At 38.2% G+C, this 18,662-nt stretch overlaps 1 protein-coding gene across 7 annotated transcripts in view; it reads left to right on the top strand.

Annotated features, from left to right (window-relative positions):
• The first annotated feature begins 1 nt into the window (after position 1).
• The window catches only part of APAF1 (apoptotic peptidase activating factor 1), a 70,910-nt gene continuing 52,249 nt past the window's right edge, over positions 2–18,662 (top strand). For 2 of the 7 annotated variants that reach the window (XM_081331199.1, XM_081331200.1), the window contains exons 1-8: positions 2–487; positions 2,885–3,057; positions 6,519–6,708; positions 7,534–7,731; positions 14,104–14,287; positions 15,446–15,558; positions 16,602–16,733; positions 17,972–18,210. In XM_081331199.1, coding sequence (XP_081187325.1) covers positions 2,920–3,057; positions 6,519–6,708; positions 7,534–7,731; positions 14,104–14,287; positions 15,446–15,558; positions 16,602–16,733; positions 17,972–18,210 — 1,194 coding nt within the window. In that variant the 5' untranslated portion in view covers positions 2–487; positions 2,885–2,919. Of the gene's footprint in view, positions 488–848; positions 905–2,884; positions 3,068–6,518; positions 6,709–7,533; positions 7,732–14,103; positions 14,288–15,445; positions 15,559–16,601; positions 16,734–17,971; positions 18,211–18,662 lie in introns of those variants that run through there. The other 5 variants (XM_081331195.1, XM_081331194.1, XM_081331196.1 and 2 more) reach the window with 5 other exon arrangements.

Consider the following 18,662-nt stretch of genomic DNA (forward strand, 5'->3'; position numbering starts at 1 on the left):
CATGAGGAGATGAACGCGGCGCGAGCAGCGGGGAGGCGCGCGCTCGCAGACTGTCACAGCGGTCTCTTGCCGGGCGCGAGCTGAGCCAAGACGGTGAGCGAGTGGCCTGGGCGCGAGGCGTCGGCTTTGTTTGCTCGAGCCTCGTGGCTGCCGGGTGGCGACCCGCTCCGCTTCTTCGAGCTACCCTTCTCGAGGAACTTTGGCGGAGGCTCGCCTGTGCTTTTACCCCGCCCCTCTCGCTCTTTGCCTCCTCGATTCGCCTCGCGAAAGAGGAAGTGGCCGCTAGTTCCCGAGTGCCCGTCCCGGGGGCAATTGAAATGGGGTGAAGGCGGAGAGGTGTGAGGGGCTTTATCGGGGCCGCCCGCTTCCTTTCCCACGAACACCGCTTACGCCTCCAGGTAACCTTGCAGCAAGCCTGAGGGCGGGGAGACGGTAGACAAGACGACGAAAGAGAGAGAGAGAGAGAGAAAATAAAAGCGTGTTGAAGGTGGGTTGGAGAATGCGAGAGGGCAGGAGTCATCGAGATAAAAAAAAATAGGGCGGGCGGGCCAACTTTAGGAGCGGAGCGGGCAGTAGAAAATTCTCAGCAAGACGTCACCTTTCCTTAAATAGCTTGCTTGGGCAATTCGCCATTTGTATTTTCATTTGGATAGAGCTATCCTACCTAAAGAAACGTGTTCTGTATTGAAAAGTCTACTCCTGTATTTTTGGAAGGCAAGTGGTGTCTTGGGAATTGAACATTTTCAGTAGCATGAAGTGGTGGTGTAAGTGCATGTTCGAAGTAGAGGCAAGAATTTTTCACGAGGTTATTCCAACGTCGAATATTTAACTGAATTTATTACCTACAGCAGTAAACACATCTGTACAAGACAGTCCTAATGAACTTCAAGTGGATAATCTCCAAGTTAGTATTTTGTTGTATGAAATCATTCTAATTTGTTGATAGGTCTCTGATAGGGCAAATTAAACCTACAAAATTATGAAAACTTACAACCCTATCCTCTAGATGTCACTTTCTCCCTTTTTATTGACCTAGAACAGGTTGTTAGGGTAATGTTGAAGAAATCTTTATGTTGCATATATTTTTCAGCTAGATAATCATAGTGCAAGCCTTGTAGCAATATATACGTGCCATTTTGTCTATTCAGAGTATATGTAATTTATTTAAAACATTTTTGAGGTTCTAGTATTTGACAGTGTAACATTAAAATATGTGCTGTTAGGTTCCAATACTTTGTGCTTAAATTTTACTACATATTGCTTTAGCTTGCTATTATATAAAATTTGTACTTAATACAGTGCAATAGCATATTTTATTAATCTATAAAATCTATTTTTCCCATAAGCCTGTTACTGTTTTTTAGGCTAATTAGTATTTTGTGTTAAACATTAACTTTCAGATTGCTTTTATTTCTAAAATCTTACTTTTATGATTATATAGTTTCTATTTTATATTATTTTATTCTTCTTATAAACATGTTTTTGTATAGTTTTATTCCTTTTAACATTGTCATCCAGCCAGAGTCAACTTGTGAGATGAGCAGCAAACAAATTAATACATAAATATTTTTATTTTTTAATTGTAAATATATATGTGATGTATATATGTGATGTTCTAGAAATGCAAAGGTATCATTTAAAGATATCAAATTAGACTCTTTTCTTTGACTGTTTAAAGCAAATTTATAGTTGAAGTTAACTTTATGTAATTAGTTAAATAAATGCTAAAAAGTATTTTGGTAAGATTGCACTTAAATAAAATATTGGGATAATGCATAAATAATGTGATCAACTGAATAATTTGTATATAGGTAAACCTTGACTAATGAACATAGTGGAGCCCAAAATTTCTGTTATTATTTTACAACCTTCCTTGCCACAGTTGTTACTACAGTTGATAACACAGTTGTTAATTGATCTGGCTTCCCCATTGACTTTGCTTGTCAGAACATCACAAAAGGTGATCATATACATTGCAACCATCATAAATAACATACAAATTTATCTGAATTTTGATCATGTGATCACAGGGATGCTACAATGGTCATAAGTGTGAAAAATGGTCATATGTCACTTTTTTCAATGGCCTTGTAACTTTGAACGGTTATTAAACAAATGGTTGTAAATCAAGGACTACTTGTAATATACCAATGTCTCTAGAGCTGTGGTGGCGAACCTATGGCACGCGTGCCACAGGTGGCACGCAGAGCCCTCTGTGTGCACGTGCACCATCACCCCAGTCAGCTGGATTTTATAAAACCTTTTCACTTTAGGCCTCCGCCACTGTGTGCAAAAAAAAGGTTCAATCAATCAATTTCAACTTCTCGCCGGAAAAAAAAATCTCACAAAGTTGGAATTGATTGATTGAACTTACCACCGCAGCCACACCAACCCAATGGGCCATGCCCACCTAATGGGCCACACCCACCCAATGGGCCACACCCACCCGGCACCCAGCGATACATGTGGGTTTTGGGTTGCAGTTTGGGCACTCGGTCTCTAAAAGGTTTGCCATCACTGTTCTAGAGCATATAATTTTGGTTTAATTATCTTATTCCTCATTCTTTATACTACTCTGATTGCAGTTGGAGAGCTTGCAGTTATATGGTATCAGGACCATTTTATAATTGGAAAATATATTTCAGGAAAATTAAAATGAATAATTCTAGGTTCATTTGTTGATAAGCAGTCATCTGCCACAGTTTTTCACTGGTGGCTAGGTATCAGTATTGAAGTCCAAAGGTAGCTAACAACTGTTCAATAATTTATTGCAAGTTGAAATACTGATTAATGTTAGTAATCCAAGGTTCTGTCTTCTCATTTTTAAAGTAACATATAAGTGATATTCATACATTATAACTGAAATTTTCTGTGTCTTGGTTAGCTCATAGAATTACTCAGCTAAAAGGAACAATAAACATGGACCAGAGAGCTAGAAGTTATTTGCTTCAGAACCGTCAAGCTTTGGAAAGTGATATCAAGACATCTTATATAATGGATCATATGGTTGCTGATAATACCTTGACAGATATGGAAGAGGAGAAAGTAAAAGCTCAGGTTATGAAAGGTTTTTGACTTTTTGTTTATGTTAGAATAGAAGTACTGTTAATATATAAAGTTTTAAATAAGGACTGGGGATAACCTGTAACACACACACACAGACACACAAGGTTGTATGTAACTAGAACAGGCATGTCAAACTCGCGATGTCACATGATGTCGTGCAACTATCAGGACGGTTTTGCCATTGCCGGCAACAGGGTGGGTGTGACTTCCGGATGACACATCCAGCCTGTGGCCGGCAGTTTGACACCCCTGCTCTAGAACAAATGTTGCTAGATACAAATGACTCAGATGATACAAGAGCAGAGTAGTACTAGCAATTATTAGTCTGTTAATGTAACAACAATTACCAGAGTAGGGGTCAGAGATAACAAGTATGGCAAAAGTGAAATAGCAAATAATTAAATTTCCTAAAGTTCTAGCTTACATTTGTAATAATACTGTATAACAGCTTGTTGAAGCTGAGTGTCAGAGTGCTATTGGATATTTTTTGACAGAAAAAAATATCAGTATTAAAAATATATAGAAGATTAGTAACAACATCAGGTGGGATACATATGAAATTAGTTGCACATTTCAATGGGAATTACCGGTAAGTAGGCATTTATATTTTTACTTTGACTTCAGTAGGAAAACTAGCCTTTTAGGGATAGTTCTATGTACAGCGAGGGAAACAATTATTTGATCCCCTGCTGATTTTGTACATTTGCCCTCTTGACAAAGAAATTAAGTTTATTGAATTTAAGTTTATTGAATTTATATACCGCCCTTTTCCCGTAGGACTCAGGGCGGTTTACAAAGTATTTAAAAACATCAATACAATACAAGAGTTAAAAACAGTTAAAATAATTAAATTTGATCCCTGAGGGGGAAAAAAACAAAACAAAACAAAATGATCAGAATATGATTTTAAAGGTAGGTTTATTTTAACAGTGAAACACAGAATAACAACAAAAAATCCAGAAAAACACTTTTCAAAAAAGTTATAAATAGATTTGCATTTTAAAGATACCTTCTATAAGTATTTGACCCCTTCGCAAAACATGACTTAGTACTTGGTGGCAAAACCCTTGTTGGCAATCACAGACGTCAGACATTTCTTGTAGTTGGCCACCAGGTTTGCACACATCTCAGGAAGGATTTTGTCCCACTCCCCCTTGTAGATCCTTTCCAAGTCATTAAGGTTTCGAGGCTGATGTTTGGCATCTCGAACCTTCAACTCCCTCTACAGATTTTATATGGGATTAAGATCTGGAGACTAGCTAGGGTACTCCAGGACCTTAATGTGCTTCTTCTTGATTCACTTCTTTGTTGCCTTGGCCGTGTGTTTTGGGTCATTGCCATGCTGGAATACCCATCTACGACCCATTTTCAATTCCCGGCTGAGGGAAGGAGGTTCTCACCCAATATTTGACAGTACATGGCCCCATCCATCATTCCTTTGATGCGGTGAAGTTGTCCTGTCCCATTAGAAAAACACCCTCAAAGCATAATGTTTCCACCTCCATGTGTGACGGTGGGGATGGTGTTCTTGGGGTCATAGGCAGCATTCCTCCTTCTCCAAACATGGTGAGTTGAGTTGATACCAAATAGTTTGATTTTAGTCTCATCTGACCACAACACTTTCACCTAGTTCTCCTCTGAATCATTCAGATGTTCATTAGCAAACTTCAGATGGGCCTGTACATGTGCTTTCTTGAGCAGGGGGACCTTGTGGGTACTGCAGGATTTCAGTCCTTCACGGCATAGTGTGTTACCAATTGTTTTCTTGGTAACTATGATCAGCTGCTTTGAGATCATTGACAACATCCTCCTGTGTAGTTCTGGTTTGATTCCTCACCATTCTCATGATCATTGAAACTCCATGAGGTGAGATCTTGCATGAAGCCCCACACCGAGGGAGATTAACAGTTATTTTGTGTTTCTTCCATTTGCGAATAGTGTACCAACTGTTGTCACCTTCTCACCAAGTTGCTTGGCAATAGTTTTGTAACCCATTCAGACTTGTGTAGGTCTACAATCTTGTCCCTGACATCCTTGGACAGTTCTTTGGTCTTGGCCATGGTGACGGATTTGGAATCTGATTGATTAATTGCTTCTGTGGACAGGTGTCTTTTATACAGGTAACAAACAGAGATTAGGAGCACTCCCTTTAAGAGAGTGCTCCTAATCTTAGCTCGTTACCTGTTAAAAGACACCTGGGAGCCAGAAATCTTGCTGATTGATAGGGGATCAAATACTTATTTTGCTCATTAAAATGCAAATTAATTTATAACTTTTTTGAGGTGCATTTTTCTGGGTTTTTTTGTTTTTATTATGTCTCTCACTGTTAAAATAAACCTACCATTATAATTATAGACTGGTCCGTTTCCCCAGCCTCACATCCTGGTGGCAGCAGCCTGGAGAAGGCGTCCAGCGCCAGCTTCAGGTCCCTTCTCTGTTACAGAGAAGCCTAAAGTACCATGAGATCATGTGAGATCAGTAGCATGAGATCTCGCCCCATTGATCTCATGTGATCTTGTGTTACCTTAGGCCTCCATTCTCTGTGAATGTACCGAAGGCCTGGAGCAGCCAAGAAAATGAAGGATCTCGATCTTTGCAGGATGAGTATTTAAGGCCTAATGCCTAGGGAGACCCGGGGCAGCAGTGGGGAGGGAGGGAATAACCATGGTGAATGTTGCAGTGTCACTGCAGTCGCTTGTAAGGGTGAACGACTGCCCTGGTGCTGCAATATTCGTAATTTCGGGACCTGCTTGTAAGCACTAGGCGTCACTTATCGCGTAACTTCGAACAAGCGTTAAGTGAACGCTTGTAACTTGGGGATTAATGTACAATTTTTTGGGAACTAATTTCTTTTAAGATTTTATAAACAGTTGTCCAGATAAGGACAATTGTATGCTCAGGTGAGAATAATATATATTTTATGTGCTTAATTATTATAATGAGAAAAATTCAATAATCCTATGCAGAGCTATGAACATTCACCTAGAAATATATTCCAATGAACTTAGAGAATCTTAGAGTAGAGATGGGTAACATTTGATTGGAAAAGTATTTAACTTTGCCAAGAATGTTATTTAAATAGTGTAGGAGTTGTCATCTCTTCTTCATTAAGTCTGGTGCATCAGTCCAGAAAAAAATACCAAGTGTATACTGAAAGGGGTTTGGGGGTTTTTGGTACACAACAATAAAAACTATTACAAAATTAAAAAAAGAAGAAAAAGTAAAAGAAGGTGCAGAAAAGAAGAAAGAAATAGAAAAGAGGAAAGGAAAATTACGGGTAAGAATATGTAAAGGAAATGAAAAATACAGAAATGACTTCCCTATTCAGCAACAAATATAAAGAATTTTAGTAACATCACTTTTTAATGCATATTGAAATTGTAGACTTTTAGAGAGCTACATAGTAAATAAATTGTAGTACTAAATCTACATTTTATTCTTTTCTCTACTAGACTACACGAAAAGAACAGGCAGCCATGCTTCTAAAATTAATTATTGCCAAAGATAATTGTGCATATATATCTTTCTACAATGCTTTACGACAGGAAGGATACAAAGATCTTGCTGCTCTCCTTCAAGATGGCCTCCCTATTATTTCACCTTCAAATAAAAAAAATTCTGAGAGTGGTATAACTTCATATGGTTAGTTATGATTTTTTTTACTAGAGATTACATGTTGCCCCAATCAACAAAAACTAACAATATGACAAGTAGTGTGTATATGTGTACTTTTTACAGAAATAATTATTAAGAGTGGCAGATTTGTGATATATTCCTAAAAGTGTATCTCTCTGACTTTTAAATTTGATTGAATTATAACAAAACAAGTTACAGTTTAAGGAAACACTGAATTATAATCTCCCTTTCTAAATGATTTTTCATTTCTAAATGATTGACATTTTCTGGTTCACTATATGCTTTTTATAATGGACTATAATAATTTTGTGAGTAATGTGTAGGGATTTAAAATACCAAAACTATCTTTATGTTTATTGATACCTAAAATTGTGCTGAATAAGGAAAGCTAACAAAATAATGGAATATTCCAAATTCTTAGTATAATTGTTAATAGTATTTGCAATTTTCCTAATATAGTATCCTTTTCACCTTAAAGTGATTACAATCCCAGACAAATAAAGCACGGAAACACGTGAATTAATTTTTGCATTGGTCACACTTGTGAATAACCTTTGGAGGGCTTGGCCATCCTGGGTCTTCTGGATTTCTCAGAAGTTTTCAATACCATTGACCATGATACCTTGCTAGACCAGCTCCAGGGATTGCAAATAAGAGGCACTGTTTTCAATGATTCTCCTCCTTTCCTTGTGGCTAGTACCAGTCTCTACTGGAGGGGAAGATAGTATTAAATATCAAAGTCAAAATTATTTTGCTGCTCTTTATTTTATATCATCTTAAGATACTGGCTGCTATTATTTTTGTTTGTTTGTCTTTCTTTCTGAATTTAAGTTAAGACTACCCTTTCTGAAGGTGGAGTTCCACAGAGGCCAGTAGTATTTGTTACTCGTCCAGAATTACTAAAAAAAATACAGGAGAATCTATACAGGTTAAGAAATGATCCAGGATGGGTGATTATTTACGGCATGGCAGGTTGTGGAAAGTCTGTTTTGGCAGCAGAAATTCTACGTAACCATGATCTTTTAAAAGGTATTTATATATTTTCTATTAATGTAGCATCCTAATTCACTTTCATAGTTTATTGAAGATTGTGATTTGTCTTCAAAATAGAATCCATTTCAAACAGAAGGTTACAATTTAGTTTTGAACATGCTGTATAATAATCTTACAGTGCCCAAATGACATAGAGCAGAAGTCCCAACCTTTTGGGCACCAGGTACTGGTTCTGTGGAGAAAGGTTTTTCCATGGACCAGAGAGTGTGTGGTTTTGTGTGCTGCCTGCATCCCACGCATAGGGCTTTGCTTGTTTGTGTGGACTGGTTGCTGGCATGCCGTGGCCCAGTACCCATCCACGGACCAGGGGTTGGGGACCCCTGACACAGAGAACCAAAATATAATTTTGGAATATGAGTAAGGGAGGAAAGAAGTAATATTACTCAGTTGTTGTTTATTGTAAATGTTCAGAGTCAATATCTGATACAAAAAAAAATCTTAATAAGTTGGGAAAGGTTTGCAGGGGTGCCAGGGGTGAACAAGAGGTGTGGATTGATGGGGTGCATAAGAGGTGAGGGGTTGTGTGAGAAGGAGGGAGGATATGAGGAAGCCATAGAGGGTTCAGGTGAGGCTGACCTAAGGACAAAAGGGCTGAGAATGCGGGTACAAGGGTTGTTGTTGTTAGTTGCGAAGTCGTGTCCGACCCATCGCGACCCTATGGACAATGTTCCTCCAGGCTTTCCTGTCCTCTACCATCTTCTGGAATCCATTTAAGCTCACGCCTACTGCTTCAGTGACTCCATCCAGCCACCTCATTCTCTGTCGTCCCATTCTTCTCTTGCCCTCAATCTTTCCCAGCATTAGGCTCTTCTCCAGTGAGTCCTTCCTTCTCATTAGGTGGCCAAAGTATTTGAGTTTTAGCTTCAGGATCTGGCCTTCTAAAGAGCAGTCATGGTTGATCTCCTCTAGGACTGACCGGTTTGATCGCCTTGCAGTCCAAGGGACTCGTAGGAGTCTTCTCCAGCACCATAGTTCAAAGGCCTCAATTCTTTGGCGCTCAGCCTTTTTTATGGTCCAACTTTCACTGCCATACATTGCAACTGGGAAGACCATAGCCTTGACTATACACACTTTTGTTGACAGGGTGATGTCTCTGCTTTTTAGTGTGTTGTCTAGATTTGCCATGGCTTTCCTCCCCAGGAGCAAGCGTCTTTTAATTTCTTGGCTACAGTCCCCATCTGCAGTGATCTTGGAGCCCAGGAAAATAAAATCTGTCACTACCTCCATTTCTTCCCCATCTATTTGCCAGGAATTGAGAGGGCCGGATGCCATGATCTTGGTTTTCTTAATGTTTAGTTTCAACCCAAGTTTTGCACTCTCCTTCTTCACTCGCAACAAGAGACTCTTCAGTTCCTCTTCACTTTCTGCCATTAGAGTGGTATCATCTGCTTATCTTAGGTTGTTGATATTTCTTCCAGCAATCTTTATTCCAACTTTTGATTCATCTAGCCCTGCCTTTCTCATGATGTGCTCTGCATATACCGGTAAGTTAAACAGGCAAAGTGACAGTATACAGCCTTGCCGGACTCCTTTCCCAATTTTGAACCAATCAGTGGTTCCGTGACCAGTTCTCACTGTTGCTTCTTGGCCCGCATATAGGTTTCTCAAGAGACAAATAAGATGGTCTGGTACACCCATCTCTTTAAGGACTTGCCACAGTTTGTTATGATCCACACAATCAAAGGCTTCAATGAAGCAGATGTTTTTCTGGAACTCTCTAGCTTTCTCCATGATCCAGCGTATGTTGGCAATTTGATCTCTAGTTCCTCTGACTCTTCGAAATCCTGCCTGTACTTCTGGTAGTTCTTGATCCACATACTGCTGAAGTTTAGCTTGTAGGATTTTAAGCATAACTTTACTAGCATGAGAAATGAGTGCAATGGTGCAATAGTTTGAACATTCTTTGGCACTGCCTTTCTTTGGAATTGGAACGTAAAGTGATCTTTTCCAATCCTGTGGCCACTGTTGAGTTTTCCAAATTTGCTGGCAAATTGAGTGTAGCACTTTTACTGCATCGTCTTTTAAGATTTTGAATAGCTCAGCTGGAATACTGTCACCTCCACTAGCTTTGTTGTTGCTCAGCTTTTCTAAGGCCCACTTCACTTCACATTCTAGGATGTCTGGCTCGAGGTCAGTGACCACCTCATTGTGATTATCAGGGACATTAAGCTCATTCTTGTATAGTTCTTCTGTGTAATTTTGCCATCTCTTCTTAATCTCTTCTGCCTCTGTTAGGTCCCTGCCATTTTGGTCCTTTATCATGCCCATTTTTGCATTGAACTTCATCTCCAATTTTCTTGAAAAGATCTCTGGTCCTCCCTGTTCTATTGTTTTCTTCTATTTCTTTGCACTGTTCATTTAAGAAGGCATTCTTATCTCTTCTAGCTATTCTCTGGAATTCTGCATTCAATTGGGCATATCTTTCTTTTTCTCCCTTGCCTTTCGCTTCCCTCCTTTCCTCAGCTATTTGCAAAGCTTCCTCAGACAGCCATTTTGCTTTCTTGCATTTCTTTTTCTTTGGGATGGGTTTGGTTGTTACCTCTTGTACAATGTTGCAAACCTCTGTCCATAGTTCTTCAGGCACTTTGTCTATCAGATCTAATTCCTTAAATCTACTTGTCACCTCTACTGTATATTCAACAGGGATATGATTTAATTCATACCTGACTGGCCTAGCGCTTTTCCCTACTTTCTTCAGTTTAAGCCTAAACTTTGCAACGAGAAGCTCATGGTCTGAGCCACAGTCAGCTCCTGGTCTTGTTTTTACTGACTGTATAGAGCTTCTCCATCTTTGGCTGCAGAGCACATAGTCAATCTGATTTCTGTGTTGACTGTCTGGTGATGTCCATGTGTAAAGCCGTCTCTTGGGTTGTTGGAAAAGAGTGTTTGCTATGACCATCGTATTCTCTTGACAAAATTCTATCAGCCTGTGCCCTGCTTCATTTTGTACTCCAAGGCCAAACTTGCCTGTTATTCCGGTTATCTTTTGGCTTCCTACTTTAGCATTCCAATCCCCCATGATGATAAGGACATCATTTTTGGTGTTAGTTCTATAAGGTGCTGTAGGGCTTCATAGAACCGGTCAATTTCATCCTCTTCAGCACCGGTGGTTGGGGCATAGACCTGGACTACTGTGATATTGAATGGTTTGCCTTGGATTCGAACTGAGATCATTCTGTCATTTTGAGATTGTATCTCAGTATTGCTTTTCCTACTCTTTTATTGACTATGAAGGCTACTCCATTTCTTCTGAGGGATTCTTGCCCGCAGTAGTATACCTGATGGTCATCTGAATTAAATTCACCCATTCCTGTCCATTTTAGTTCGCTGATACCTAAGATGTCGATGTTCAGTCTTGTCATCTCTTGTTTGACCACGTCCAGCTTTCCTTGATTCATGGATCTTACATTCCAGGTTCCTATGGAGAAAAAATCTTTACAGCATCGGACTTTCCTTTCACCACCAGACATATCCACAGCTGAGCGTCCTTTCGGCTTTGGCCCAGTCGCTTCATTCTTTCTGGCGCTACTAGTACTAGCCCTCTGCTCTTCCCCAGTAGCATATTGGACGCCTTCCGACCTGAGGGGCTCATCTTCCAGCGTCATATCGTTTTGCCTTTTGGTACTGTCCATAGGGTTTTCATGGCAAAGATACTGGAGTGGGTTGCCATTTCTTTCTCCAGTGGATCACGTTTTGTCAGAACTCTGCTATGACCTGTCCGTCTTGGGTGGCCCTGCACGGCATAGCTCATAGCTTCATTGAATTATGCAAGCCCCTTCGCCACGACAAGGCAGTAATCCATGAAGGGTTACTTTACCCTAGTTGCAACCTTCTCTGCCATACTCCCCATTGACTTTCTGTGATGACAGGGCACCACAACTGGTTGTAAATGTGCATCATTTGCCAAGTATCCAGATAGTCATCATGTGAATATGGTGGTGCTGAGATAGTCAAAACTCGAAGGACAAGTCTTAACCATCATTTGTTCAGTGCTGTTATAAGTTCAAATGGTTACTGAACAAATGATTGTAAGTTGAGGACTACAACCAACTCCAGACTCATGGCAATTTACACAGTAAAATATATCAACAGTATCCTGTATAGACTTGCATGTAAGCCTATCTGTGTAGAAGCCGACCCTCAAGTTTTAACCAAAATACTGTGAAAAGCAACAGCAATGGATAAGCCAACTATGAAAATTAAAATACAAAAATTTCAATGATTGACTTATCTGGGGGAGGCACATTTTCATAGTACTTGGTTAAACATTCAAGGGTTTGCTTCTCTGCGGCTGAGCATACACACACACAAATATACATACACACACACACACACACACACACACACATAGTATAAAGTCCTCAAACACTGGGATGAATACAAAGCAGCTGTTTATTGTTAAAATAATAAAAACAACTTTTTACAAACCTAAAACAACCTTAGCTTTTGCTGATCCACTGTCAGCGTCATCAGAGTGAGTTTTAGGGGTGGAGAGTTTGTTTATACACCTTGTTGACATTGCTCTGCCTATTGATCGTGTAACAGGGCTGTCCGTCCTACCTAACCGTAATTGCCCTAATTATCCCTCATCTCCTTGCACATATCCTAGTCCTGGTGCTTTCTTTCCTCCTGTTGTTCTTTTCTTTACCGTTCCTACTCCTGTCAACCCTGCCCCTCCTTGCTGTGCCCCCTCTTCTGCCTTATCTGTCTTCTCAACCCATCTTTCTTGCTTCCGGCTTTATGGTGTTATTAGTGACCCATCTTTCAAACGCCCCCCTCCCGCAGTCATCATGAGTTGCGTGTCCTGAACTGGTGTTACATGTGCCATTCTATTGCCACTCCCCCCTTTTTTCTCTGGTGTATCCACGTCGTTCATGCCTTCCACTGTTCATTCCTGTCAGTCTCATCTCCAATTGTTCCTTACGCATAGGTGTGTGAACCCGTTGTAGTGCCCTTCCCCCCTGCCTTGTCCTCACCCGGTCAATCAGAGTAGCTGCTGGATCATTCTCCGTCTTGCTGCACCATCCGCGTTCGGCAGGTTCTCCACGCGTAGGTGTGCACGTGTCTTGCGGTATCCTTCCTCCCTGTCTCATCCGTGTTCGGTCAGCTGGAGTGTTTGCAGGATCATTCCTGGTCTTGTTCCACCGTCTGCGTTTTGTATTTATCCCAAAGTTCAAGGACTTTAAATCCAATTTTGGGGCTTTCTTTTGGAACCTAAAATCCTCAGCTTATCTGCAAGTATATACAGAAATATAACAATAAATGGAAAGCAGAGAATAAACCTTTGCAGATCATGAAATCATTTCCTGTATTCACTATAGTCTTATGAAGAATAACAAAAAAAATGTTTTGCCGGCTAAAGTCTTGTTTTACTGCTCAGTGGGATCATAGCTTGGGGACAGAATGGAAACAGTTTGTTACTGTCTGTTTATTTTTCCTACTTCTGGCTTTTGTGGTTTTCTCTTGTTAGAGTGCTAATTAATCTCAAAGATGCTTACATTTTCAGTATCAGCCAGGGTAATCAAATGCTGTAGACAACTGTAAAATTAATAAAATTAGAATTACATAGCTTGATACATGTAGCATTTTGGGCCTCATGGAGCCATCTAATATTTAGGAGGTTCATGCTATTGTTCCTTAGAGGATAATTTGACTTTGTATATGCTCCTTAGAAAAAAGACAGCCTCTACTCTCAACATTTAGTCTTATAAAAGAAAAAGTGATAACTAGGGAAGACAAAAAAGCAGAGGAAAGCAATGACTGTCATTGTTCAGTCAACTTTTTATATAGCCCCAACTCAATATGGTAATGACCTACAAAGCCCTCCATGGCATGGGTCCAGAATACCTTGGGGAGCACCTGCAGCCGGCGTCAACTTCCCTCCGCCCAGTACGCTCCCACAGAGAGGGCCTCCTCAGGGTGCCGCCGGTCAAAGAATGCCGACTGGTGGCCCCCAGGGGGAGAGCGTTCTCTGTGGGTGCACCGGACTTATGGAACCATCTTCCGGTAGAGCTCCGGATGGCGCCCGACCTCCGCTCCTTCCGGCGCGACCTTAAAACCCATCTCTTTAAGGAAGCGGGCCTGGCCTGATGGGATGGGGTGGGTTTGTTATTATGACTTTAATTTTAAATTTGTACTATGGGCATTGTTTAATCATGTTTTAATAATTTTAACTTTTGTATCTGTCTTTTACGTATTGCCCTGTTAACCGCCCTGAGTCTCTGAGAGAAGGGCGGTATATAAATTAAATAAATAAATAAATAAATAAATAAATATATTTGAGGTTTCTTTTAAGAATCATTAATGTTCACTGATATGTTTTAATTTTAACATGTATTTTTTTCTTAGATTGCTTCCCAGGAGGAGTGCATTGGGTTTCTGTTGGAAAACAGGATAAAGCAGGTCTGCTAATGAAACTCCAAAATCTTTGCCTGAGATTAGATCAGGACTTCACTTATTCACAAAGGCCACCATTTAATATTGAGGAAGCAAAAGATCGCCTTCGTTTGTTGCTGTTGCGCACGAGCCCAAGGTAATGTCAGTAGAACAGACTTGCATTTGCTATCTATAATTTTAAATCAACTTGACTAGAATTGTTTGTTTCAAATTCCTACATTTATAGAGGTTTCCAATAAATACGCTATGTAGCTTAAAATTCAATCAAACACATTTTATAACAAAATATTAGTGAATTGGTTCCATACAAAACTAGTAGTTGTCATTCTGATATTTTATTTGTATAATCATTTATTTACATGTATTCTTTCATTGAACGACTTTGGAGTCTTGATCCATCAGGGATTATGAATTAAAATTCACACTGCTTTATTTTCTGCATAAGTAAATTTCAAAATTCTTAGTATCTATCAGCTTAAATTCTAACTGTTTGCTTTCTGAAGTGCACTGACTCTTTTTCAGATTTTTAAGGTATATGGTTTAATGTACTGGTTAAATTGCAGGCCATGAGTTCTAGTCCTCTATTGGGCATAGACACCCCCTGTGCCAGTCTCTCTCTCAGCTCAACCAATCTTAGAATATTATTGTTTGTAAGGAAAATAGTATATAAATGTAAAAATAAATAATGTTTCATTTGAAAAATTGGTTTTGTCTGCTGTGATTTATGCATAAAAGATGATATTAAGAATTTATCATTTTTTGCTGATGTGTTTTGTTGAAGATTTTCCATTTTGAAAAAATGATTTAAAAATTCCAGAAAGGGAGCAGCATAACAATATAATTATGAATGTGCATAAATATATGCTTTCTTAATATTCAGACTAATATTTAATTTTTATTTATTTTGCCTCTTTTGACCCCTATTTTGTCATAAATTAAGCCCAAATGCCAAATTTATCTTTTTAAAAGAAGCATTGATCTCTAAGACTCTTTTTGATTAAAAAAGAAACAAAAGTTTAAAATAGTTAAATTCAGATACTATGAAGGATGCAATTAAAATGCTACACAGTGCTTTGGACTTTATTCCCAAAAGTGCTTCAAAGTATGTAGGAATGTATATATACCACCTGCTTGTACATCGTAAAACATTGCTATTATTTTCTGGAATTACATTGGGCTCCTTTTTAGATAGGATATTTCGAAAAAGGAAATGCATTGTTATATACTGTATGAAGAACCTTCTTAAAGTAGATGTGCTGTTTAATTTCAAGTTTTATCATCTTTTTTGTAACAGATCTCTCTTGATACTTGATGATATTTGGGATTCCTGGGTTTTAAAAGCTTTTGATAATCAGTGTCAGATTCTTGTCACCAGCAGAGACAGGAGTGTAGCAGATTCTGTAACTGGTAAGGGTTGTTTTTACCTTTCATACTGGCATGAGTTTTGTTGCTATTATTTCATTAACCCTTATTAAGAGCATGCAGTGATACATCCATTATATGAAGCCAAAAAATAATATTGCCTTGAGAAAATTGTACGTTCCGTGTGCCTTTGGCGTCTAGTCATGCCGGCCACATGACCACGGAGACGTCCTCGGACAAGTGCTGGCTCTTCAGCTTTGAAACGGAGATGAGCACCGGCCCCTAGAGTTGAAAATGACTAGCACGCATGTGCGGGGGAATCTTTACCTTTACCTAACAGTAACAGAGAGATTGAAAGAGGAGAGATTATCTTGTTACCATTATGTTTAATTTATAGAAAATAATCTGAATAATGTAACATATATTGAGGATTGTGAGGGAAATTGTCAAAAAATGTGCCTTTAAATTTTGAAAACAAAATATATTCTGTAAGAAGTGAAGTATAAATGGGAAATGGAGATCTAAAGAATTCTGGAAACTTAGAATAACGTGTTCAGCTTAAGTATAAAACAATTCCAAGCTCTTTTAGGGATGATATAAACAATATATAATCATAAAATCTTATAAATAAAATACACAGTACAAACTGAATAATGAATATTACCTCCTTTTAATTCTGTATAAATTGATAAAATGAAACATTTATATAAAAATGCTAAGAGAATCAAGCCTTAAATGTAGCATTTTCCTTAAACATCAAAAACTAATGAAAATAACCAGACTGTTCATTTCCTGTTCCAATGTGATGATTGGCAGATGATTTTTTAATGCCAATTAATGTCTTGCATAAGACAGAACAAAGCAAAGCCTATAGGATAAACCAGTTGCTTTGTTTACTATGATTGCATGTGCATTCATGGACAGAACTATTCAAAGTAAATGAAAACTGAGGCAAGACAAAAATTGGCAATGGAAACAACAAACCTCATGGCAGTTTTTGCTGATTCAAAGATGAGTGTATAGCACTTTAATTCAGTTGTGGAGAAACATTTATGCTTTAAATCAAATATTTCTGATCCTATATTCAGGCAATAAATATGAAGTTTCTGTAGAAAGTGGATTAGCACATGAAAAAGCACTTGAAATTTTATCCCTGTTCGTTAATATGAAAGTAACAGAGCTGCCGGAAAAAGCTGATCATATTGTTAGAGAATGCAAAGGTAAACTTTTTCCTGTTATGTTAATAGGCCTCTCATCAAAAAAGTAATAGATTTTCAACATATTTGTAACTGCATATATGCTAATTTAAAATTGAAATGTAGTCATTGAGCATCTTAGAGTTTCTAAATTTTAAAAGGCAAAGCAACTTGGGCTTTGTTTGTTATTTTAACCTGTATGATTTGCCTTTCCAGAGTTTTAATATGTATTCTAATAACGAGAAAATACAAAAAATGGTCTTTTTCTCTACTTCTTGAATTACATGCAAAAATTATTTTTCTGGAAAATATTTCAGGACTTCATAGAGTTTACACTTGCATTGCTCTTGAAGCCTTCTTTACTTTTGTGTTTGTTCTGTGCTCGCATCTATCTTCAAACTCCCAAAGTCAGAAAGGAGGAGACTGCAAATAAGCTGCAAATAAATATATTTAGTTTTATCAACGTATAAAATGCAAAACAGATATGAATATTCTTAAGTGTGTGTGTATATATACACACACTCACATACATACATACACATACAATAGTTTTATATAGTTATATATAGTTTTATCAACAAGTATAAAATGCAAAACAGAAAAACATACATCCAACACTAACAACGGCAAAAAAAAATGTGTACAAGAAAGAAAAAAATGACCCAAATATCAAATAATTGTAACATTAAACATACCTATCCATCCATCCTGGCTGGATGCTGGAAAAAACCACCCTGATAAATTCTCCTCCCCTTTACGCAACAGGTCTACATATACCGGTAGTTATAAGCATTCCCATCCCTATTTAACAAGAATACTATATTAAATAAACAAATATTTATTTGTGAGGGGGGGTCTCTATCTGATAATCAGATTGACCCAATGTGTATGTGTGTACACATATATTTTAAAAAACAGTCAACAGGTTAGCCCAAACATTAGACTAAACTTCACATCCCTCTGTTAATCATCTGTTATTGTATTTAACACATAGAAAGTCCACAAATGGCTTCCAGTCTCTTATAAAGCTGTCTAGTGCATTGTCTCTTACCAAAGCAATTTATTTCACCATCTCTGCTAATTCAGTCAATTGTTTTGAAGTGTACTTTTGAATACAAAGATGAAAAGGGTCATTTCATTTGATGGGGAAGAGTTAGGGAATTTTTAACTTTTTTGTTTTGTTAATATCCCCAATAAGGCCTTCAAAAAGCAATTTGATTTCTTTTTGTTCAGTTTTACTTTTACTTATTCTTCTATTTTAGGTTCTCCTCTTGTAGTATCATTAATAGGAGCGTTATTGCGAGACTTTCCCAATCGCTGGGAATACTACCTTAGACAACTTCAAAACAAACAGTTTAAAAGAATACGGAAATCCTCATCTTATGATTATGAAGCACTTGATGAAGCAATGTCTATAAGTGTTGATATGTTGCCAGAAAATTTTAAAGTTTATTACAGAGATCTTTCTGTTCTTCAAAAGGATGTTAAAGTGCCTTCAAAGGTAAAATATATTTTAAAAAAGCATTTTAAAATATTTTAAAATAAAGTATATAAAAAAACAGACTCAGGAAACTACAGACCAATCAACCTGATATCAATACCTGGGAAGATACTGGGGGAAAAAAATATGTGAACATCTAGAAACAAATAAAGTTATAACTAGTAGTCAGCACAGGTTTGTTAAAAACAGATCATGCCAAGCCAATCTTATTTCATTCTTTGACAAAGTGACTAAATTAGTAGACCAGCGAAATGCTGTGGACATAGTATATTTAGACTTCAGCAAGGCATTTGACAAAGTAGACCACAACCTACTTCTTGGTAAGCTAGAAAAATGTGAGATAGACACCAACGGATGGATTTGTAACTGGCTGACAAATCGTACTCAACGAGTAGTCCTTAATGGTACTACATCTACATGGAGGGAAGTAAGCAATGGGGTACCACAAGGTT

The sequence above is a fragment of the Vipera berus genome (assembly GCF_964194415.1).
Source record: "Vipera berus genome assembly, chromosome: 6".
NCBI lineage: Eukaryota > Metazoa > Chordata > Lepidosauria > Squamata > Viperidae > Vipera > Vipera berus.